The 25,983-nt window shown below is 35.1% G+C and overlaps 1 protein-coding gene across 2 annotated transcripts in view; it reads left to right on the top strand.

Moving 5' to 3' along the window:
- The window catches only part of SNTG1 (syntrophin gamma 1), a 296,161-nt gene that overhangs the window by 109,148 nt on the left and 161,030 nt on the right, over positions 1-25,983 (top strand). For both annotated transcript variants that reach the window (XM_045789165.1, XM_045789163.1), the window contains exon 10: positions 10,423-10,552. In XM_045789165.1, coding sequence (XP_045645121.1) covers positions 10,423-10,552 — 130 coding nt within the window. The remainder of the gene's footprint in view (positions 1-10,422; positions 10,553-25,983) is intronic.

Below are 25,983 nucleotides of genomic sequence, written 5' to 3'. Positions count from 1 at the left end.
CAATAAATATTGATTTAATGTCTGTACGTAGGAGGTGTTATGTTTGGTGCTTTCCCTGAAGGAGCTTACAGGCCAGTGGCAGTTGCAACAGTGAGGAGAAAAAAAAAAAAATAAAAGGATAAATTAGTAGCCCAGATGACAAATATAGGAAATTATTTATGTTGGTTCAAAACCTAGGATGTTATTTGTTGGCTGGTTTTCCCAAGGCCCGTAATTTTAACTTCAGTGATAAAATATTTGTCATATTTAATTGTAACAAAGTTGTATTACTGTCATACACTATGTGTAGGTATGAATTAAAACATCACGATATTTTTTATCAGTGATAAGACAGTTTATGTTCATCTACGGTAATGACCCTGATTTAGAAATATATATTGGGTTTCAATTCTGAAGTGTCATATTATTGCAGAGCATTGTAATGTTGGGGTATTAGAATGGGAATGGGAAGTAAAAGATTGGGGGAACTTTGGCATTTTTTTAATTGCTAAATTTAATTTTCCCTATATGAAAAGTGAGTATATTGAATAATATATAATGTTATATGTATAAAATGTAATATATATATATATATATATATATATATTTGAATTTTAGAAATGTAGTATGTATCGCCATACATTCAATGCTTAGCATGGCTTATGGCTCAGAAGCACTCAATAAATTCTTATTAAATTAGTTTTAATGAGGAAACATTCCATCTTTCTGTTTCTGAGTAAGAGTATAATCTACTGCATGCTTTTCAAACAGTATGGAATCCGTAGTATTGAAATAAAATCTACTGATTTCCACTATTAGTTTCTAAGAATTCCAGTGGCAGCACAATCCCTACTGCTTTTCCCAGAGTGCTCAGCCTTTTTTCTCCTGAGGTGAGGACGTCTGAGTTGGTATCATGTATTTTTAGGCACCTATGAATGAAGTTTAGTACTGGAACAGAGAGCGAGGATGGTGGTTGCAAGTACTGTGGTTTTAACATGCAAGAAATTTGTAAAATGAATTCTAATTATGGGGACAAATATGAATCAGAAACACTCCATTCATAGTTGTTCATTGAAGGATGGGACTTTTCAGAAATGTATAGTTTAGGGGATCTCAGGTGGAAGGAAAACAGATGATGATATGAAATAGAAAAGAAGTAAATAAATGGGGGAAAAAACAACTGAGTATAAGACTATAAAAACAGAATCTATTGTAAATAATGTTTTAAGGTGAAGAAAGTTGTTGATTTTATCAACTACAGAAAAGAAATACTGAAAGGACTCAGAAACTCATTAATTTTGGAGTGACTTAGGGTAGAATTATTTTTAGAGTTAATTCAATTGAAAAATAGTTGGTTACGAGAAGAATATTGACAGAGGCACCTGGGTGGCTCAGTCGAATAAGCATCTGACTCTTGATTTCAGCTCAGTTCATGATCTCAGGGTCATTAAACTGAACCCCACGTTGGGCTCCATGCTCAGTGGGGAGTTTGCTTGAGATTCTCTCTCTCCTCCCTTTGCCCCTACCCACTCTCTCTATCTCTCTAAAATAAATGAATAAAATCTTTAGAAAAAATAAAGAAGAATAATGACAGTAAAGAAAGGGAAACAGTGTGTAAAGGATATGCTAATGTGATGAGGGGGAAAAGAGGGATATGAAATTTAAGGCATATCATGGTCAGGTCATAGTTACTAATTGAGGGAAAGGGGTCAATACCAGTGAAGCTAGAGGAGAAACAGCTCCTTGTTGGTTGTACCATTACTCTTGCTATTCCATTGATCTCTTGCTACAGGTGGTCCTATACACATACATCCAGAGTGATTGAACTGATTGACTTTTTTCATTTTCTGTGATAGGTCAACAGGTCCACAAGGACTCTGCTTCATGTAAACCAGGAGCAGCCAACGATTTTCAAAAAATATTCAACTAAATAATATTAAGATCCTACCTGATTTCACTTACCCACAAGCCATGCAAGTGTCCCTTTGTATAACACAATCTTCACATATACTCCACCTCTTCGCCTTTTGGTTTGCAAACTGGCCCCCTTACTCATGTAAGGGCAAGGAAAGACCTAAGAAAGGCAGAACACTCCAGATTGGTAGGTGACAGGTTTAAAAAGCAAAGGAACTTACTTATGTGGTTGACCTTTGCAGCCACCCAACAGAATCTTTAAATTGATATAGAAACCTTAATTGGGTTCAGTCATGTATACCATCAGAAGGTTTCAACAACACTTTATTCTTTCAAGGCAATGTTCTTGGAACAGCTTGGAAATGGTAGGCAGAATGTACATTCTAAGGACAGAGCAGGTGGTGAGGAGCCTCCAGTAGCCTGGGTCTAGCTTGGGGATCAACTGGCAATCATATCCTCTCCATTCTTGTACATTGGTACCGTGGAGTTAAGGGAGAAAAAGGCATAACTCCTTTCAGATATATAATTCTCTCTCTGGAAAAGCTCAAGTTTCCTTTGGACAACTCTAGACCAACTTTGCATAGTTTTTTTCAACCTAGAGAAAAATTACCTTGTCAGATAGTCCCTACTTGTTTTGTTTCTCAAGTTTATGACATAATTATTGGTACCTCAATAATACAAGCCTAACAATTACATTTTAACATTTTCTGTAGCCAGAGAAAGATAGAGTCCCAGGGAACTTGAGTACACCTGGAAAATTGAAAAAATAAATAAGGAATAAAATTTTAAAAAGCATATTCCAGTAAATTTTGGACTTAGATAAACGACTTCTGATTGATAAAATAAAAAGAAATGTATTTCTAAAACCCATAAAATTTTAGCAAAAAATAGGATAAAGATACCAGATATTCAAGAGTTGGAACTCAAGGTTATCTTTTCAGAATGACATAGAGATAGGTAGGGTTCAGTAACTGAAGAAAGACAAACTATGGAATAGCTGTTACAAGGAATAGGACTATCCAGTTGTGTGAGAAAAATACAAGGACTGTTAGGTAAACAAGAAAATCTGCAATATATATATAGTGCTGACTGCAGTGAGGATAGAAAAATGGCAAAGTAGATCACAGGTACTAGGATCCTGATTCCCAAATACCAATTGTATCGGGACTGTTTTGCACAAATTATTACTTTTTCCAGGGAATTTTGACACATTAGGAAGAAAAAGCTATAAATTTAATTGAATTGAAGTTATCGAGTACCGGGAATTCATAAGATAGAAACAGCTGGCGGTCAAAATGGCAGGCAATTTAGGGGCACTTGGGTAGCGCAGTCGTTAGGCATCTGCCTTTGGCTCAGGGCGTGATCCCGGCATTCCGGGATTGAGTCCTACATCGGGCTCCTCCTCTGGGAGCCTGCTTCTTCCTTTCCCACTCCCCCTGCTTGTGTTCCCTCTCTCGCTGGGTGTCTATCTCTGTCAAATAAATAAATAAATAATCTTTAAAAAAAATGGCAGGCAATTTAGGACAGGGGAAAAAAAACACCCACATAATTGATATGGATGAACAGAGAACTCAGTCTATGGAGGAATGCAAATATACGCTGAGTAGATTTATGGACAAAGACAATTAGAAGGGTTAAAAAAGATGAAGAATACAATAATTAAATGGTGATGGAAAGGGAAAGATTATAGTCAAAGAACAGAAATGTCAGAATTTAAGTTTGACAGTGGAACTGTCTTGAATGACAACCAGATCTCAAGTTATCAAAAGCAATGGATTGCTAAAGTAAAGGAAAGAAAATAAAAGGCATAAAGATTAGGGAGTAAGAAATAAAACTGTCTTTGATTACAGATGGAATGATAACCAATGTAGAAAATCAGAAATAATTGACAAAAAAATTCCTGTAACTAATAAATGATGATAGATGTATGCAGGATACAAGATTCATATGCAAAAGTTAATCACTTTTCTGTATATCAGCAATGAGAAGGAGAATTTGATATTAAAAATACAATACTATTTACATTAGCACCCAGGTAAATGAAATGTTGATCTATAGGAGGAAAACTACAAAACTCTGGTGAACAAAATCAAAGGAAAATTAAACAAATGGAGAGATAGTCCATGTTCATGTATAGGAAATCTTGATATTGTCAAAATGCCAATTATTCCTAACTTGATCTTTAGATTCAATGAAATCCCAATCAAAATGCTAGCAAGTTATTTTGTGATTTTTTTGGAAGAGTCAGAAGACCTAGAATAGCCAACACAATATTCAAGAACAAGAATAGTTAGAGGACTGATACTACCTGACTTCAAGACTTAGCAAAAACTGCAATAATCAAGACAGTGTGGTACTGCAAAGTGATAGACAAAAAGACCAATAGAACAGAATAGGGAGCCCAGAAATAGACTCCCATAAATACAGTCAACTGATGTTGACAAGGAAGCCAAGATAATACAATGGAGAAAAGAGTTTTTTCAACAAATGGTGCTGGAACAACTCAACATCCATATCAAAATAATGAATCTAGACACAGACCTTATACCCTTCCTCAAAATTAACCCCAAATAGATGAAAGACCTAAATGAATAACACAAAATTATAAAACTTCAAGAAGATAACACAGGCAAGAACCTGTATAAACTTGGGTGTGGTGATGCTTTTTAGATACAACACTAAAAGCATCTATGAAAGAGCGAACTGATAACCTAGACTCCATTAAAATCATTGATTTATGTTCTACGAAAGATAATGTCAGTAGAATAAGAAAATAAGCTATGGACTGGGAGAAAATAACTGCAAAAGACATCTAATAGAGAACTGTTATCTCCCCCCCAAAAAAAAGAAAGAAAAGAAAGAAAGACGAAGCTCTTTAAACCCCACAATAAGAAAATAAACTATCCAACCAAAAAAAAAAAAAATGCCGGAAACCTTAGCAGACGCCTACCTCACCAAAGAAAATATGCAGATGGCAAGTAAATGTATGAAAAGATGCCCCACATCATATATTACCAAGGAAATGCAAATTAAAACAACAATGGGATACCAGCATACCTATTAAAGTGACCGAAACCCAGGACAGTGACAACACTGAATACCTAGGAGGATATGGGTAACTAAGAATTCTCATTCACTGCCAGTGGCAATTCAGACACTTGGTCCAGACACTTTGGAAGTCATCCAGCAGTTTCTTACAAAACTAAACATAAGTCTTACCATGTGATCCAGTAATCACACTTCTTAATATTTACCCAAAGGAGACAAAACTTAAGTCCATACAAAAACTGGCACAGATGTTTATAGAAGCTTTATTCATAATTGCCAAAACTTGGAAGCAAGATATCCTTCAATAGTTGAATGGATAGGGACACCTGGGTGGCTAAGTCAGTTAAGCATCTGTCTTACACTCAGGTGTGATCCCAGGGTCCTGGGATCAAGTCCAGCATCGGGTTCCTTGCTCAGTGGGGAGGCTGCTGCCTGCTGCCACCTCTGCTTGTGCGCGCACTCTCTCGCTCTCTCTCACCAATAAATAAATAAAATCTTAAAAGAATAGTTGAATGGATAAATAAACTGTGTATTCCAGATAATGGAATATTATTCAGAAATAAAAAGAAATGACCTATCAAGTCATGAAAAGACATGGGAGAACCATAAATGCGTATTATTAAATGAAAAAAGTCAATCTGAAATGGTTACATACTGCATGATTCCAAGCATATGACATTCTAGAAAAGGCAAAACTGTAGAGGCAGTAAAAAGATCAAAGTGGCTGCAGGGGTAGAGATATGCAGGGGCAGGTAGAGGAAGAAGTTAAGAAGCTGAGCAGAGAGGATATTTAGGGCAATGAAAATACTCTGTATGATATTATAATGATGGATGCATGCCATCATACATTTGTCCAAACCCACAGAATACAGAAAACTAAGAGTGAATCCTAATGTAAACTATGGACTTTGGGTATTAATGATGTGTCAATGTAGGGTCATCAATTGTAACAGATGTACCACTGTAGTTGGGGAATGTTGATAATAGGGGAGGCTATAAACGTGTGGAGGCAAGGAGTATATTGGAAATCTTTTTACTTTCCCCTAAATTTTTCTGTGACCCTAAATTGCTCTTTAAAAAAGTCTTAAAAATACAAGGTATGAGGGACAAATGTTGCTATCTTTATTTTACACACAGGAAAATTAGAGGTCAGAAAGTTACATAAAATTAAGTTATTTGCAATAACTTTGCAGATAATAAATGGAGTGGGGCAGAAGAGCTTTTCCGACAAAGGAAGTACTGGGGAGGGGGGGGAGATGTAGTTGCATAAAATTATAGGACTTAATTACAGAATGATGAGTTACTGTGTTTCAAATCATGAAACGAATTGGAGATTTAAACCTTGGAAAATAGGTAACAAAATAGTTCAGAAGAGCTCCCCATGTACCTCACCAAAAAGTTTAGGTTTTGAGCTTGAACAATAAAAGCTATAATGAGACCGTCAACCAAGATAGGATGCCCAGTGCAGAAATGATCCTAAACTTGGTGAATGTGAATTGAACTCAACAAGTTATAGAGTAAATTGCTGGGATCACTAACCTAAGTGCCTTTTAATTTTTTTTCAATTCCTTTATCACTTTCCCAAATAATTAATAACCAAATCAAGTAAATGGCTTATTTTCAATACCATGTGAGTCGATGTTCTCTCCTAGTACACAGAAAATCACTCTTTTGAAACAGACTCTTAATCATTGTCCATCTTGAATATTGCAAAGCCCTCCTCATCCCTCTTCATTTTATTATCATTTTTTCCCCATCTTCTTAACCACCACAGAGAGATCTCTCTAAAATACAAATATGAGCCTGTCATTACAATGCTTGAATGTTTCCATTGGTTTCCCCTGACTTTCAGGATTGGGTAGAAATGTAACATGCTTTGCAAAGCTCTTGATGATTGGTTTTACTTTATTGCCCACTTCATGACTTGCCACTTCCCCACATGCACATTGTCCAAGCCAAAAAGCCCACATTTCTCCCAACATACTTCTGATATTTGGTTTTGGATTAAGTATCCTTTCTAAATGCTCTCCCTTCTCTTCTCCATCTAAGCCCTTCAACCAGTGAGAACCAAAACCTTGAAGTAATTTTGACGCTACTCTCGTCCTCAAATTCCATTGAAAAAGCGTGTTATTAAATCACATCCTTTCTAATGACTTTAAATTCTTTGAGCTAATTGGTTCCTTTTCACTCTAGCACATATTTATTTCAGTTCCATAATCATCTCATAGTTTACCAGTTATAATATTGATAGTCCTCTATATAAAGGCCTGTGGTTGCTCCCTGTGGACTTTGAGCCCCTCAAGTGACATACAAAGCCTTCTGCTCCAAGCCTGACTGCTTTTCCATGCTCACATCCCACCCTCTTCCTCATGGATGTGGCAATCCAGCTACTCCAAACTAGTATACTTTAGTGTCTGCAATTCTTGCTCCTTGTGCCTGAAGTGCTGTCTCTGTTCACGCCTCACAAATTTAATGTCTTCCTACATATGCCTTCATGAGGTATAAAATCAGCAATGAATCAAAATGTGAATTACTAATGGTGTTAATCAGACATATATGTAAATTTATGTATATGCATAAATTATATTTAAAATTATGTATGAACTTTTTAATTAGCAGAATATTTCTCACACAGAGGAAGACTAAATTTATATTTAAAAAAATAAACCTGCATTGAAATTCAGCAACTTTTGGGAATAATTTTCATTGCCAGAGCAATGACCAAGAGTGCTTAGAAAAATATAAAAATATTAAGGAGATATAACTTCAGGTATTTAATTCTAGTATTGTAACTGTTTTTTCAGCAAGTGAGTATGTGCATGCATGTGTATTAAGAATCATAATTCTTTCTGGGTATCCTCTAGGCTACTACAAATACTGTTAAAGTTTAATGTCTCACAATACCAAATAAATGGATAATGTAGTCTATTGATTTCAAAGCGTATATCATCAAGTAAGATGAAATGAAAAAGGTTTTTTTTCCCTGATTATCTCTATTCAAAGAAATACATTTTCTAAAGGCAAAAAATAAAAGCAAAAGCACTATAGTTCTTCCTAAGTGCCTGATGAACCAATAAGTCCACTAAACATTCTCAAATATTGCAGTCAAGACTACATATTAATGGATTATTCACAGGAAAATTACTCATGGAGCGTCAGTGATATATGAAAGTTATCGGGATCTCACCAGTTACTCTATAAATACTTGTTAAATCTGTAAAGTAGATTATTCTTATTTTCCTATAGAGGAAATTGTGTCACAACTAAGTGGACTAATTTGCCAATATTCTCATTTATTCAATAGCAAAGGAAGAAATATGACCCAGAGTGTAATCCTTATGATCAGCCTATTTTGGAAGAGGTCATATGTAAGCAAAGGAGCTCTTTAAGTATTTCACTTATTCATGAAAGAGTTTCCATTAAATCAATCTGAAAAGTTGAAACTGAATGTAAAAAGTGATATATGTTAACATATAAGCCTGGATTTATAAAAGATTAGTCCCTCAGAATTATTCTTTCTAGGGACTGTGTAACATATATGATTACATAGATTGCAGATTTGATCTAAGTGTATTAACTTTAATCAGCTAACAATATCAGGAGCTACCATGACTCATTTAAAGCAGAGGACAAATACGTTCAGGACATGCTTTAATTTATGGTACACGAAGCAATGGTTTGATCATCAGAGAGCAGAAAGAAGTGTATATTACTAAACTCAAATTAGTTCTCTGGATATGTGAGTTCTCTGGATATTTTAAATGTCTTCCTCACTGCTGAATATCAAAATTAAAGCTAAGAAAGACATGTGAAGTTATAATATTCTTTTCATGCTATGCATATTTTTTTCTTGTCACAAATTCAAAAGAACGTTACTTCAAACAGACAGACAATAGTTGTATTTTCCAAACATCTTTTCATGTATTTTTAAGAGAAAACAAAAAAGTATATCTGAACACTTCCCTGTTATCAGTTGAAAGGCCTTGGTGAAGGGTATAAGAGAAGATTTCTCTAAAAGTATCAATAACTTAGAAGCAAAGTGCCTTAGAAGTGGAAGCTTTAGCATGTGTCCATTTATGAGGTATGGACTTATATCACGGGAAGGCAGGGAGACACAGGTGCTGGACTTGAGCCAGATCTGTGTTCTGTGGGTGTCCTTTCTTTGTTTGGGGAAGTGAAATCGTGCCTACTATCTACATTTACCTAGTTACAAAATGCAGAAGACAGAAAAGGTATTAGAGGAAAAAGATATAAATTTATATAATTTACAAAGCCTTTGAATGCTGAACTACAGAACTTTTCTATTTCTTCATAATTGGCTTAGCTTTAAATACAGTTTGTGCATTTTCCAAGTGTATCATGTTACACAACAAACTGATTCTCAAGCCCAAGCCATTTGGCTAGCTTCCATTCATTTTGAAAATTTTATCAATTCTTGTCCATTAAGCTCATATCTAAATACGCAAAAACTTGATATTTGGGGGAAAAAAAACACATTAAAGCTGTAGGGAACCAGTTTGAATTCTATAGCACTTTGGTAAACAATTTAGGATGGTATCATTTAATTTTCTCTAACAATGACAAAAAATCAACAAAAGTCTGCAAGGATATTTTTACTGGCCATTGGATTTTAAAGAAAAGTTTGGTTGTTATTGCAATGCACAACATTCACATAAATTCAGAGAAAATTTAAATCTGAGGAGGAGCTAAGAACCCCTTGTCCAAACCATCTTTGGGAAGAGGGATAAACTGAGGTCGAACATGGTTTACAACTAACAAAATGCTGCAGTTCATGACGTCAGATGATTTTTTATATGATGTTTAATGTTTGTGTGTCTTTTTTGGTGATCTTTCCATTGTAAATTTAAAAAATGCATTGAAAAATGTAAAGCAGTGCGCAGGAGGCTCAGTCAGTTAAGCGTCTGCCTTTGGTTCAGGTCATGATCCCAGTATCCTCGGATTGAGTCCCCCATAGGGCTCCCAGCTCAGCAGGGAGCCTGCTTCTCCCTCTCCTTCCTGCTCATGCTCTCTCTCACTGTCTCTGTTGCTCTCTGTCTCTCTCTCTCACAGATAAATAAATAAAATCTTAAAAAAAAAAAAAGAGAAATGTAAAGAGGAAATGATGTCAGCCAAAGTAATAAATAAATTTCTATGCATATTTTTATAGTAAACTGGGAAAATAAGCCTTCTAAAATGTCTTAGATATTCTTCCATTTACATAATATATATTTTACAACTCAAATTTTCTCCAAATTTATCTGAATCTCAAGATACTTTCTAGTAATTCGAAATTATATGTTGTCTGGGTTAATCCTTAGTGTTCCATTAAAAAACAGAGATATTTATAAAGAGAAATAAGCAAATATGAATTTGAAGCTGCATTTGTATTGTGTAAAAGAAAAGTTTCAACAGATACTATTTCAACTTGCAAACAGATAAATGAGATGATGTTTGATCTGATTCGTTCTGACATGTCTGCAGGCAGAATGCTTTTCAAGTCATTGCTGTGGACGGGGTCTGCAGTGGGATTATTCAGTGCCTCTCTGCTGAAGACTGTATTGACTGGCTACAAGCAATAGCAACCAATATTTCAAACCTCACAAAGCACAATGTAAGTAGTGATTCAAGGAATACCTGGCCATAGAGTTTCTCAGTCATGGTAAATTTCTTCAGTATATATGTAACTTTACAACAACTGCTTGGTGTTTACCTAAGAGTGAATTTATATCCATCATGAAGGCTATTCTGGAATACTTATTTAAAGAAAATCACTTTATCTTGGGAGTTTTAACCCAGAGTATCAGTTCAAGAATACTTACACATTTAATTTTTCATTCACAAACATGATAAACCATCAAAGTAACTTAAATAAGTGAAAGTAAATATGTACATATGTAGATATATGTACATGTAAGTATAAAAGTATTCTGAACTAAAACAGTACTGAATTTCGAGATAGCATTATTGAGTTTCCTTTAGTGATTTTAGAATTGCAGCTGGAACTGTTTGATGGGGTAAGAGGTGAGGGTGAAAGAGTCAGCATAGAGACTGAAGGTCTCACCTGGGATGATGCTGGCACAGGAACAGTCAGAAGATGTACTGTGGGAGCCAGCAACACTCCTCTTAGAGCCAATGGCTTCTCTACTTTTCCTCTATTTTCCTACTGAAACCTTTCTTTCCCCATTCTGATCTCTTCATTATCTCTATCTTCTCATTATCACTATTCTTTCACGACCTAATCAATCCTTTCTCCCCTTTACTTCTAGCAGAAGTATAGTCTAGTAAAATATGCAAAACTGAAAACATCACTTCGCTGAGTACTGACATAGATCATTAAAGATTATTTGATCTTAATGGAAAATTATTGTTTGAAAGACAATACTAGATACCATCCATAGCTTTGTCTTAATATGCTCCTCCAAACACAACTCTTTTATGCCGTGTTGGAGCATTTCAGTCCCAAGAAAATTTCACAGGTCCTCTATGTAAATGGTCAAGCAGAAATATATAACTCTTTCTCAAACTCATGAACATACAAAACTCTCCTCACACGAATGACCATCCAGATCCAAGTATCTTTGCACAGATTTTGCTTTGAAATCTAGGAAAGAGCAAGGCATGCACATGTCTTCTGAGTGCATGTTGAAAGTGTTGCCTGGGAGTGGAACTGATAGGGATGGGACACGTGTGTGTTCAGTATTTCCTGGAATGCCATATGTTTTTCACTCCATGGCTGCAGTTCTCTTTCTATAGATCACCTCAAGACTCAGCATCATTGTGTCTTTTTAAATTCTGTTTTTTTGATATTTGTGAAATTATGTCTCATTGTGGTGCTAATGAAGGGAAGCAAATTTTTTTCATGGTGTCTAAATGTGTACGAATACACCAAGCCTTGCCCAGGGACATCACCCAACAAGAAGACCTGGCCTGAGCATATCTGGCTTGAGCAGGAGTGACCCCCTCCCCCACAACATCCAGTCTTTGCCAGCTTTTGGTTTCATCATATTGGAGTTGCAGAAGATGTTAAGAGATTTAAGACTACCCCCCCCAAAAAAAAGTACAGTGTTCTCTGAGGATCATGCCTTTCCTCATTCTTGACATCTTTTTAAGAGATTTCTAGGGATAAAGTACTATGAAAGTACTGTCTTTCTATTTCATTATATGCAGTAATTAGAGTGCCTAAAAAATGAGCCAAGACCTTATGAGAAAAAAGTATTTTTAAAAGAACAAAATATTATTCTCTGATTGACTTACTTTGCTTAACATTACACCCACTAGTTCTATCCATGTTGTTGCAAATAGCAAGATTTCTTTCTTTCTTTCCTTTTTTATTTTTTGATAGCTGAGTAGTAGTCCATTGTGTGTGTGTGTGTGTATATATATATATATATATATATATATACCACATCTTCCTTATCCATTCATCTGTTGATGGACATCTGTGCTCTTTCCATAGTTTGGCTATTGTGGAAGCTGCTGCTAGAAACATTGGGGGTGCAGGTGCCTCTTTGGATCAGTACATTTGTATCTTTGGGGTAAATACCCAGTAGTGCAATTGCTGGGTCATCGGGTAGCTCTATTTTTAACTTTTTGAGGAACCTCCATACTGTTTTCCAGAGTGGCTGCACTAGCTTGCATTCCCACCAACAGTGTTAGAGGGCTCCCCTTTCGCTGCATCCTCACCAACATCTGTCATTTCCTGACCTATTAATTTTAGTCATTCTGACCCGTGTGAGGTGAATATTCTATGTAAACAATACACGGGATTCAGGAGATTTATTTTTTAAATCTTGCGAAGAAAGACTGTAAAATATCTTATTCATAATTTTTATACTGATTACATATTAAAAATATTTAATTGGGTTAAATGAAACATTATTTAAAATTTTAAAAAAGCGTTAGATTTTTTAAATCCAAAGTTTTTCTCTACTAGATCCAAATTTACAATGACCCCATATCGTAGGAACATTCTCATGAAAACTGTTTTTGTGGAATGTATGTTTAGTTAGAATGCTGTGACCCAGAAGACAAGCATACCAGATGAAAGTGAAGATGCAAATGTCTCCATTCTTTATAAGCATAAAGAAGAACAAGCCAGATTTTACTGCTTGTTTTTCACCGTTGTGATAAGTACCACAAGAGAGGAAAGCAGATGACTTTCTTATCCAATGCTGAGAGATCCATATGTTTAGTATGATAATGTTGCTGTATTAAAGTTATCTAGTTGTTCTTACACACCTTTGCGATTACATTCTAACTGAATGTCCTTTTCATCTTGTAATCAGTTCTCACTCACAGTACTATGATTACAACAAACTCCCACATACCTATAGCACTACATAAATGTTGAAAGGTCATTGGGCATAATAATCATATGTGAAAGTTAGATAGACTTCCGTGAGGAACAATGGCTGCCCAGATGATACAATTGATATGGTTGGTTCATATGATTAAAGAAATGATACAGCTTGAGAATAGCTGGATGAGTTTTGTTTAGCATATTCTGATCATTCTCGTTCTCTTAATTTTTTATTCTAAAAAAGATAGAAATAATACTTTGCAGAAGGATATAGAAGGTTTTTTTTTTTTCTCTATATCTGCAAATACTTTGAGGGTGTATAAGCTTATGGGAGTGTAATTCTGAACAGTTTATCTGGCAAAAAGGAAAACCTTGAGATAGATATCTTGGGAAATTTCACTCAAGAGATTACCATGCATAAACATAAATTTGAAAACAAAATCAACTGGAAAATGCATATAATTTGTTAAAAAGTAAAAACAAAAATCATATTATTGAAATGATATAAAACATATATGTACTCATAATGATTAAAAGGAAAATGAAATATTAAAATCTTATTATAGAAACTTTTTAATAATGAATCATATTTTAGTAATTGGACTAATTGGAAAATATACATAGGAGAAGGTTAAAAGAAAGCAAACAAAACAAAACAAACACTAGAATTACTCAAGTAATAGGCTAACCATTTGTTAATTCTTTGATTACTGATTTCCAGCGGTAATAACTCTGTTAAATAGGGAGATTTTCATATCTGTTTTATGTGGAAGTTCCATTGTATTTGTTATCTAAAAACATTCTTTTTCCAGAAGGTCATTGAATATAAGAGTTAAAAATATTTAGACAAACACTTATTTCAATGTAGCACTATTCAAGGTGACTTCAAAATATTTACAGTGCATTTAGTAAATGGTATATAGTAGAAGAGGATGCACCAGGAACTTGTCGTAAAGTCATGCTTGCACAGAAGCCCATTCATTCTATGTGAACTATATACTCACACATTGGAAAGAAGGAATGACAGAGGCTACAGTTTACCAGGCTGGGTTCCAGCAGGCATAAACCAGCTCTCTGTGGGCATTTCCTATTATTTGGGGTACAGAAGACTTGAATAGATTGGTAAAGGTAAACTCATGAATTGTAAAAAATAGTTAATACTTTTTAAATTCCCTCTTCTACTCTTTATTATTTTACCAAATACATGATCAAGTATCTATAGAAAGTTATTAATTTTTATTTCCATGATCATATCATATTAAAAATATTGAAGATTTTAAATACAGTGACAATGTAATGGGATGAAACTTTTGGGAAACTTGGTTGGGGGGTAAATGTATTTTGCGTGTAGAAGAAATTTGAGTAATTGGGAGCCAGCTGGCAGACTTTAATAGGTGCGTTTCCAAGATGACTCCCAATTTTCTCTACCAGGAATTTGATGTGGATATCTTTTTTTTAGTGGTGGGAGGGCAGTCATTGTTTGGTGTACTGCAAAAACTAATATGGCAGGCAAACTACAACTTAGATTCAGATATTATGTTCTGATTTATTTTCCAAGGTGGCGTATCTAATTTCAGCTGAATTTTCAAAGTCTTTATTCTGTACTTCATGAGAATGAACCTAGAATGTTTTTCAGTTCATCCATGGAATTAAGGTATCCCCTTCTCCCTCTTGTTTGTCTCTAGGATTTCCCCACAGTGTCTGCTCCCAGAGAAGAGCTGTCCTTGATCTGTCCAGAAAGTCAGAGCTTCTCTCAAACTATAGTCTCCTGCACTGTTGTATATTTCCTCATGACTAAACCCTCCTTCAGGGCAAAATAGAATGAAAAAAAAAGAGAGAAAAAAATGAGAAGGATCCCTCCAATAATGGGGACCCCTCTTCCTAGGTCTTTATTCTAAAAGGTGGGTTTTCTCTTGGGATTTCTAGGTGCTCACAGTGCCACTGCATTTGTAACAGCAGCTGTTTGACAGCCTTGCCTTGGAGCAGGGTCACCACCCCAAAAGAGAAAATGTCATGAGTGTCCTTTCCAGAATGCATGACTCACAGGAGCCCTTTCTGGTCAGGTCTCTGGTCAGAAAGATGAGCTTTTCTCACAGTTTTGCTGTTCGTGATCTAATTTGTCTTTATCTTATGTCAACTCTGGGAAATAAAGGAAACAAAAACAAAACAGAACAAAAACAGGAAACCCACTGTAATCATATTAGTTGTTATTTAATTTTTTCTTCTCTCCCCAGTGTCCTTGTTATTATTTTCTTTAAAGATTTTTCATGTAGTAGTCTTTTGAATTTTGCCCAGTGTATTTAGTTATGGTCAGAGGAGAAATGGGCTGCAGTGGGCTTATTTCTTTTTGTCTAAAACTGGAAGCAGTAGTTACTTTTAATAGAAATAAATGTAAGTGAAAAGGCAGTGTACTAAAAGAAAAGAATTGCTATCCTATCTTGACATAGCTTGGAAATATCCTTTAAGAATCCAGGTAAAATTAAGTCATTTTCAGTCAAATAGAAAGATATAGGAAATTCATACGAAAGGATGTTGAATCAAAGAAATACTGAAGTGATTTTTTTTTTAAGAAAAGAAAAATAATTCTAGATACAGGCTTGAAGATGTGGGAAGGAATGAATAGTAAGGAAAAATGATAAACGTGAAGAAATTCAGGTGAACATTGAATAAAACAATATTACTTTTTTCTTGAGGTATTTAGATAAACAGAATTAAAATGTGTCCCAGGGGCGCCTGGGTGGCACAGCGGTTGGGCGTCTTGCCTTTGGCTCAGGGCATGATCCCGGCGTTGTGGGATCCAGCCCCACATCAGGCTCCTCCGCTGTGAGCCTGCTTCTTCCTCTCCCACTCCCCCTGCTTGTGTTCCCTCTCTCGCTGGCTGTCTCTGTCTCTGTCAAATAAATAAATAAAATCCTTAAAAAAAATAAAAAAAAATGTGTCCCAAAGCAATATCATGTATGCCCAAAAGAAATTCAATGTAAAACCTGATATGTCAAAAATAGAATTTTTTATTTATTAGAGGAAGCCCTAACTTAATAGGCAAAGTGTATATCTTAAAAATTAACCAAGGAACAAGTGAGAAAATAATGTTAATACAGTAAAAGAACTCCACAAGAAAAGAAAAGAAATAAAAATAAAACAGCACAAGTTGGACAAGTAGGAAGCATAGAGTAAGATGGTGATTTTAAGTCCAAATATATTAAGTATTTACAATAGAGTTAAATAGACTAAACTGTCTAGTTGCATATAAAGATTGACAGACTGGACAACAATATCAACCAAAATAACATTTATGTATTTCTTATAAGAGAAAGTATAAAATCAAGACATTAGTAGAACAAAAGTAGAAGTACAGAGAAATGCAGTGCAAACAATAATCAAAGATAGATGTGGGAGCTTTGTTGATATCAGGTAAGGTGAACTTCACGGCAAATATATTACCAAAGGTAGAGATGGTTGCTTCATAATAATAAACATTTAATTCACTAGGTAAAGAAGGAAATGCAAATACTGATATCACCTGGAATTGAAAATACCTATTATTTGGGATTGAAAAAGTAGATTGAAAAGAAAAAAGAAGTTCAATTCCAGAGCTAGAACCACAAAATAGTTAAGACATATTTATGACAAAGAGGACAGAAATAGTATGGATTGTGTGATCACGAGAGGAAAATGACAGATTCATGCAACTCTTCATTTTAGCCTATTGAGAGTCCTTAGCACATTTTCCCATCACACACAGGTGGAAATTTCCCATTAAACCATTCACTGAGCACTAAGCGAGTCTGGGATACCTCCCCAACAATGCCCCAGGAGTGGAGAACACTGTAGTTATTTTTCTATTAAAACCTTTCAGCTTCTCTCACTGGGATTCCTTAAGGCCAAAATAGTTCTTCTCAGATTATCACTATCAATATCCATCCTACATATACCCTTTAAATGTTGACTGCCCTACCAAAAAAAAAAAAAAAAAAAAGAATAACCATGTATTTGTTTTAAAAACTCTTAATTTTTAATCTATAAGTTACAAAGAGTAACTGAAAAGAAATTTGAATATATGATTTAGTCAATAACTCTAAACCAGCACTTAAACTTGGTTTTGTTTTGTCAGATTTTTATTCTGTGCATCTATGATGGGCAGAATAATGGACTCCCCAAAATGTCAAGTCTTAATTTCTAGAGTATGTTATCTCACATGGCAAAGACAGTTAAGGTTGTATTTGGAATTAATTTTGCTAATCAGCTGACCCTCAAATAAATTGATTAGGCTGGATTATCCAGGATTACTCAATGTAATCATTAGTGTCTTTAAAAGTGAGAGAAGGTAAGGGGTACCTTGGTGGCTCAGTCAGTTGAGCATCTGACTCTTGATCTCAGCTCAGGTCTTGATCTCAGGCTCATAAGTTTAAACCCCACATTGGGCTCCACACTGAGCGTGGAGCCTACCTTTAAAAAAAAATGGAAGAAGGTAAAATGAAAGAACTATGGAAATAGCACTGTGAGGAGTAGGTTCTGACATTGCTGTCCCTGAATATGCAGGAAGGGACCAGAACTTAAAGAAAGCTAGGAGGCCAGTAGCAACTGCCAAAGACAAGGGGATGTTGCTCCTCCAGAGCCTCTAGAAAGGAATATACATCCCTGCCAGCATGTTGATTTTATGCCAGTGTGACACATTTAGGACCTCTGACCTAGAGAACTAGATAAGTGTTTTATTTTCAACCCACTAAGTTTGTGGTAATTTGTGATCGCAACAATAGAAAACGAATTCAGCATCTAGATAAATCCACTGCATTTTTTTTCACCTAATCTAAATCTCATGGTTTAATCTGAAAAGTATACCTCTAGTCTTGTCACATTTAGCCTTCTCAGAATAGCCACAAAATGCACTTGCATATATCAGAAAAACAGTCTAATATGCATATTATTAATTAATCCAAGTGCAAAGCAGAATATAATATCATTTGAGTCCATACATCCTTTAAAAACAGCTTACTTGTAATATTACAACAAAAATAATCATAATGGTTGAGTTGAAACACACTAACGAAGATGTCTTTGGAGTTGGAAAGAGGGTATGTTTTTCTCAGTGCCTTGACAGACATGGCTTAAAACCTTCAAATACTATGGAAAATGGGACAGGAGAAATCATCTGAAGGCTGTGAGAACTGCTGGTGCCAAAAGAGCAAGCATGACCGGACTAGTCTCTTGGACAGAGGTCGGAACTAAAGTCAAAGGTAGTCACTGTGACGGTGTGATGTGGGGAGTTCTGCCTGACTTGGGGAACAGCAGCAGCAGTGGCTCTGAGCAAGGAGCTGGTGCATCCAACCTGACTTGGTCCTAATCAAACAAAGCAGCACCTCAGTCCTATGTCCTCGCATTTTCTGTCCTTACCACCACCCATGCTGAACAAATATGAAATGAATGGATGAGTCAGTCAGTCAATCAGTAGTTGTTTGAAGGACAGATTACTGCAAAAGTGGGGGAAAGAAGAGGGAAAGGGGAAATTAATTGAGCTACACTAAGGCCTGCGGTGAGAACTTCTCATTAAGTTCTTATAACTCATTAAATACTACTCATGAAATTCTTACAACTTTGGAAGCATCATCTGGTTTAGAATAGCTGTGAAGAAAAGGCCCTGTCAGTGCTGTTCACCATAGATGATTCCTGTAGACTGGACATATTTCCCTGCCCCTCATAAATCTCTACCTCTCCTAATAGTTGTCTGATAAACAAGTGTGTTTTCTTTCTTTTTTGAAATAAATCTTCTTCATATAACTCACTGAATGACTTTCTAACGGGCAAGAATAGAAAAATACAGTGGACCAAAGGGTCAGGAATAAATAGACTGTAATTCATATATCTGATTGTAAATCAAGGCAAATACATTTGAACACCTCTATATTGCACAAGGGCTATGATTCTCTTATGAACATTTTTATATGGGCTCCTCAAACCTTCTTATTAGAACAGACCATGGAAGTCATCTAGCCCCATCTCCCACCCAATTAAGAAATATCTCCTGCCAAAGTCCCTTCAGACAACTCTATACTGGAAATCTTTCAGTGACAAGAAAGCCACTGTTTCACAATGCAGCAACTGAATCTTTCACAACTCAGTATCAGGAAATGCTTCCTCGTACAGAATAAAACTCTCCTGTAGCTTTCATCCTTTCATCCATTTGTACTAGTTCTGCCTTGGGAAAGATACACACTAATTTAAATTTTTACTTTTTCTTTTTTTTTTTCCTTTGCAACTCTTCTGATATAAAAGGGCAAGTATTGTATGCCACAGTCTGTTTTGTTTTTTTTTTTCAATAGAAATATCTCTGATGCCTTCCTCCTTGGGTTTTCCCATCCTGATCCCAGTCCCTGGACGTAGAAGCTCTTTCGAATAAGTACAATATTAATTATGCCTTTAAGTTTTTGTTACTGACATCACCATGAACTCAAGTTATCTTAAAGCTTCATTATTATCTTGACATGTATTTACTGAATTTGCAGTATCCATTTACATACATTTACATATTATATGTGAAAACATTCAATGACATTACATTTTATTGTGATGATTAATCAAGGTTTGTGTTTTCTCATTAACTAATATACTACATTAGCAGTAGTGAAAAAAGTTAAAAGTTTAAGTATGTGCTTTATATTTAAGTACACTTATGAGTTAGAAAAACTGGTTCTTGTTTTGGTTACACCAATTACAAAATATTCCAAGTTATGCAAGCAATCAACTATACTAAACCATTTAAGAAAAAGCTCCATTCCTTAGTTTCTTAACTTTTCAAAGAATGAGCTGTCATTGTTCTTGTCTTCTTTACTAGATTATGATGAGATTCAAATAAGATATTTCTGCAGCCTCTAACTACCATAGCCTATACTGTATAATTTTAAAGAGCAGTATTATATTTACATTAAATTAAGGCTAATATTTTACCCCACATTTTTAGAAGAATGTGATACAATAGAAATTCAATAAAATTTTGTAGATATAAGTAAATTAATAAAAATACGAAAGTACTAAAGATATGTTTTCTTTCTTAATGTTGTTTCTTAATATGCACAGTGACTTCCTTTCAGAGTACAGAATGGAAAGGGGAAAGATGTATAACTTTATAAAGGAGATACATGAAAACTATAACCACAGCAAGTGATCAAAGCTGACTTTAACAGTCACAGTCATGTTGATAGTATGTACCCTTGATATGATGTAGTAAAATTGGCATTTTATCTCTGTGGTCTTCCTCCCACAAATCTAAACCTCTGTTGTGTCATGAGAAAGGCATCAAAAAATGCCAGTTGCTGAAGAATCTACAAAATACTTGACCATTACTCCTCAAAACTGATGTCATAAAAAACAAGGAAAGTCTGAGAAACTGTCACAGCCAAGAATAGCCTAACTCCTTAGGGTAATGATGACTAAATATAATATGGTATCCTGGATGAGATTCTGGAATAGAAAGAGGATATTATATAAAAACTAGGGAAACATTAAGAAAGCATGGACTTTAGTTAATAATAATGTATTGATATTGGTTCATTAATTACAAAAAATGTACCATAGTGATGAAACATACAGTGCTAGTAATAGGGGAAACTAGATGTGTGGTATATGGGAATAACTATCTTTGGAATTTTTCCATAAACCTAAAACTGTTTTAATACAAGTATAAGTAACATACAGTCATATTAGTTCCAGGTATACAATATAATCATTCAACAATTCCATATATTACTCAGTTCTCATCAAGAGAAGTGTTCTCTTAATCCCCTTTAACTGTTTTCCCATCTCACCACCTGCCTTCTCTCTGGCAGCCACCAGTTTGTTGTCTGAATTTGAGTCTGTTTTTTTGCCTCTTTTTCTTCTTTGTTGATTTGTTTTGTTTCTTAAATTCCACATATGATGGCCAATAAATCTAAAACTGTTTTTTTTTAAAGATTTTATTTATTTATTTGACAAAGAGAGAGACAGCCAGCGAGAGAGGGAACATAAGCAGGGGGAGTGGGAGAAGAAGACGCAGGCTCATAGCAGAGGAGCCTGATGTGGGGCTCGATTCCATAATGCCGGGATCACGCCCTGAGCCGAAGGCAGACGCTTAACCGCTGTGCAACCCAAGCGCCCCATAAAACTGTTTTTAAAATAAAATGTTTATTTTAAAGAATAAAGTGTATATATAATGCAAATATATGTATATTTATTCACATTAACACCAGATATTGACATATTTTTGAGATAATTATCAGCTCCCCGATTTGTTTATCTATTTATTTACTCAAATATTTTTGAAGGACTATAGTGTTAATTTGCTAGGGATTGGTACTATAATTTTGAGCAAAATGGATAGTCTTTGTCTTTATAGAACAAATAGTCCAGTGGAGGAGGAGACATTAATTAAATAAACACACAAGTAAATGTGGAATTACAACTTTCATAAGTGGCATGAAAAAGTGTTATGAGAGGTTAAATCTATATGTACACACAGATGTAAGGATAACTTCCTAAAGTTGATATATGAATAATGAATAAGAATAAAATAGGTGAATTGATGGGGAAAAAACATTGTATGCAGAGATAATAATACCTATTCATACAAGATAAAAAATTGATAGACTTAATTACAACAATGAATCTCATTTAATATGGAAATTGTCACTGGTGGTGGGTAAAATGAAAATGTTTAGATCAAAATAAGCAAGTTTTTCATAAATCTCATTTTTTAAGAACAGATCATTAATTTGATATATATATATGTATATATATATTCCTCATATCTGTGGTGTTAAATGCCCATTTTCTAATGAAATAATGATTATTATAGAAGTGTTGTTTTATCTGATGTGTGTGTTTAATAAAATAAGAGAATGTGTACCCCATGGCATTGCACCAAACTATTTAATGTCTTAATTCTCCAAGAAATACATCTCCATATTGTTGAACTAGAGCCTTGCCAAATAGGGCAGGTCTAGATACATCCCTAAAATAACTGGAAACGTCAAACTCATTAATTGCAGCTCACTGAATACCAGGGCTGGATGGAAATCATTAAGAAGAGGTTGGATTTTGGAAAGTCCCCAAGACCACTCTTCAAATATTTCTAAGGCTGATTTCATGTAACTTCAGAACATTTGTGATATTAATTGACTAAATTACAAAAATAGTCACACATGCACACATATGATATGAAAGAAACAAATACTTACAGAAGGTTAAAGTAATAGAAAAGACTATGAACTGCATGACTGAGTCAGGAACTTACTAATCAACCATTAGTATTTGTATAGCTAGAACTGAAAGTAGGAAGAAGTGTGACTTCAAAACACTCTGCGGTTTGATCAGTCAAAGGCAGTCGAAATGGACCCTTTTGCAAAGGTATTTTTCCAATGAGGAAAAAGCATGAGTTTTGGGATCATCAGCCTTGACATGAAGTCCTAGCTTCTCTACCTATGAGTTCTAGGGGGTGGGGTTCATAATTCTCCTCATAAAGAAGCGCTAAGTTAAGCTTCAATCAATGTGAGGGTTAAATGAAGAGAGTACTTTAAACATTGTGGCCCTTAAGTGATGCTGAAACATTTGCAGTTTTCCCTCTCTCCAGCTGCATTCTAAATGAAATGACAATCCATAAGCCATCAATAAATGACAGGATCAATTTGCTTATTGTATATGAGGTTGCAACTCTTTGTTTTGTAGAACAGTCATTTGAGATTCTGAAAGATGGTTGTTTGGGTAACAAAATGTTGATGAAACTGGATATAATAAGTTAAAACGAACGTCTAGCAGTAACGACACCATTAAGCCGATTCAATTTTAGGCAAGTCAAAGGTCTACACCAAAGTTCTCTCATGTGTAAATGAAACAGAGGAGGCAGATAAAATGTATAGTTTTCTTTCAGCCAGCGTCTCATAAATCCAATCTTCCCAATCACTCTCTACTACTACACCACTAAACTAATGCTGATTGATAAACACAGTTTCATTTGACATTTCCAAGGTTAACTGCTAACATAAAGGAATGCCCTCTTCTTTTCTTTGTTTTTTTCTTCCAAGATTTTATTTAAATTCAAGTTAGTTAACATATAGTGTAGTATTGGTTTCAGGAATAGAATTTAGTGGTTTATTACTTGCGTATAATACCCAGTGCTCATCACAAGTACCCTCCTTAATTCCCATCACCCATTTAGTCCATCCCCCACAACCTCCCCTTCTTCAAACCTGTTTGTTTCCTATGGTTAAGAGTCTCCTATGGTTCACCTCTCTCTCTGTTTTTCTTATTTTACTTTTTCTTCCCTTCCCCTATGTTCCTCTGTTTTGTTTCTTAAATTGCACATATGGGTGAAATCATATGGTATTTTTCTTTCTCTGACTTATTTCACTTTGCATAATACACTCTAGTTCTAGCCACATCATTGCAAATGACAGGATTTCATTCTTTCGATTGGCTGAGTAATATTCCATAGTATATATACACCACATATATACACCACATCTTTATCCAATCATCAGTCGATGGACATTTGGGGTCTTCCCATAATTAAGCTATTGTTGATAGTGCTGCTATAAACATTGGGGTTCATGTGCCTCTTCAAATCTGTATTTTTTTATTCTTTGGATATCTCCTCCTCTTCTTAAACCCTTTCTTAAATTCTTTAATATGTATATGTATATAAATGTGTGTGTATATGTTTTTTTTCTCAGCATGCATTTCTTTTATTGGAATGAATTATGTAACTTGAAAAGTTTTACTTGTGTGTGTGTGCACATGTAGATGTTAGATAAATAGATGATAGATACATAAATAGATAGGTATTATGTATTTCTACTCTCAAAGGTTCATTGAAAATTAGTATGATCTTAAATAAGAATATTTGATTGCACATGTGAGAATCTCAAAGTATGTAATTCACATTGTATTATGTGAGAGTAGATTCTCTTCCCCAGATGTTTTTATCAATTAAGAATGCTTTCAATGACAACTAAGAGAAATCTTAAGTACTGATGGAGTATATAATTGGGTTTCATTCCCAACTGACAAGAATTCTGGATGGTGACATTTACTGGCTTTGTTTTGGTGGCTCAGGGAAGCCACCAAGTACCCATCTTCTATCTATACACATTATTGCTTTCCACTACCATTAGAGTGTTGACTTTTACCTTGTTTGCACCTCATGGTCACACTAGGGCTTCAACAGTTCCAAATATCACTTTAGTGTTTGGGACAGGAAAAAAAAGGAAATAAGGATAAGTAGCACCATTTACATATCTCCCCTTTTATCAAGCTAAGAGAAAAGTTTGATAAAGGGGGTGAGGTCAGGGAGGTGAAAGTGGCTAGTCTCTATCATTTTTGGTGTTACAGTAGGAAATGACTGAGAAAAGAAGATTGTGAACAGCTTTTGAGACAAATAACCAACAGTCTCTGCCACATTATTTAATATTAAAATCATACTAATCCTAAAGTAAATGTGTATATAACCAATATCCTCTCTGATTTTTGTGAGATAATCACAGTCTTTCAGAATTCTCTCTCTCTTTCTCTCTCTCTCTCTCACACACACACCTTTAATCAGTTCTTTGAATTGACTCAGCAGGTATTTCACTCAACTTTTGTCTTTTACACATTTACCTTCAGAAGTGAAAACAAATTTATTCTGGAGTCATATGTTTAATTCATAGAGATCTGCAATATTAGATGGCAAACACTTGCAGGTTGAAATAATAGAATATTTTTTCCCTAAAAATGATGGTTGTGAAAAGCTAAAGGAAAAACTATTATGTCTGCCACGTTGTAAAGGCTTGATAAAGCTTGTAGGTGAATTGAAAGTCATGACAAAATAAAGCCGAGCACAAAGAAGATTAACTGACAATGAACTAAGGGCTGTGATCAGAGGTTGCAGAGTGTGGTTCTGACAGGCATAAGTGTCACTTAAGTAGATTTTTTCTTCCTTTTTATAGCTGCTGACATTTCTGAGTCCTTAGATGTACTTTTTAGTGCTAGCGTGTTGTTGTTTCCTACATTGTTTTTCCTCATGCACCAAAATATGAACGTTAGACATGCAGGTGTCAACTAAAAATGAGTTATACAGAGTGAAATCAAACTTCAGAGTCAGTAATTTAAATCAGAATAAAACCAAGGGCAAGTTTGGGCATTACACGGTGCATATTTTTGACAATCATATTTTTGTTTTTTACTCAATTAGAGTTTATTCTGGCATGTTAGGTCAGGAGAGATTTCAGTAAAATACCCTACTTTGTTTCTTGGAAAACTACTAACTAAAATTTAAATAAAGTTCCTAAATTTTTGATACTGAACAATATTAGCTGATTTTCATTTGTACAACCCAAAACATCTGCTTTGATGCTAGCTGAATAATACAGTCATTATAAAACGGGCAGTGTTACTGGACACAATTTATATGCCACCCTCTGTTCACCTGGCTCTGCCTGCATGACCCCATCCCCCTCACCTAATAGGACTCATTCTTTTGCCTTTCTTTCTGGCCAGAACACTCACCGTTCTTAATGTTCTCCAGCTTTAGAGCCACAGGAACTTCCCAGGGGCCTCAGCTTAACATACTCACCCCTTCATCCACCTGCAGTGCCTAGGGCTGGACTTCAAGATGGCCTTCATCATGCCCGTAGTGGCAGAAGCCAATCCCACTGAGCCCACCAGCTGCCCCCACACTAATGGCAACTCAGTAGGAATGTGCAAACTGATACCAATGGGACATACATCATCTAGTGAGA

This window comes from Ursus americanus, chromosome 9 (assembly GCF_024610735.1).
Source record: "Ursus americanus isolate L20-20 chromosome 9, mUrsAme1.1.p, whole genome shotgun sequence".
In the NCBI taxonomy this organism is placed as follows: Eukaryota; Metazoa; Chordata; class Mammalia; order Carnivora; family Ursidae; genus Ursus; species Ursus americanus.
The sequence above is the reverse complement of the archived record's forward strand: the minus strand, read 5'-3'. Positions and strand labels throughout refer to the sequence as shown.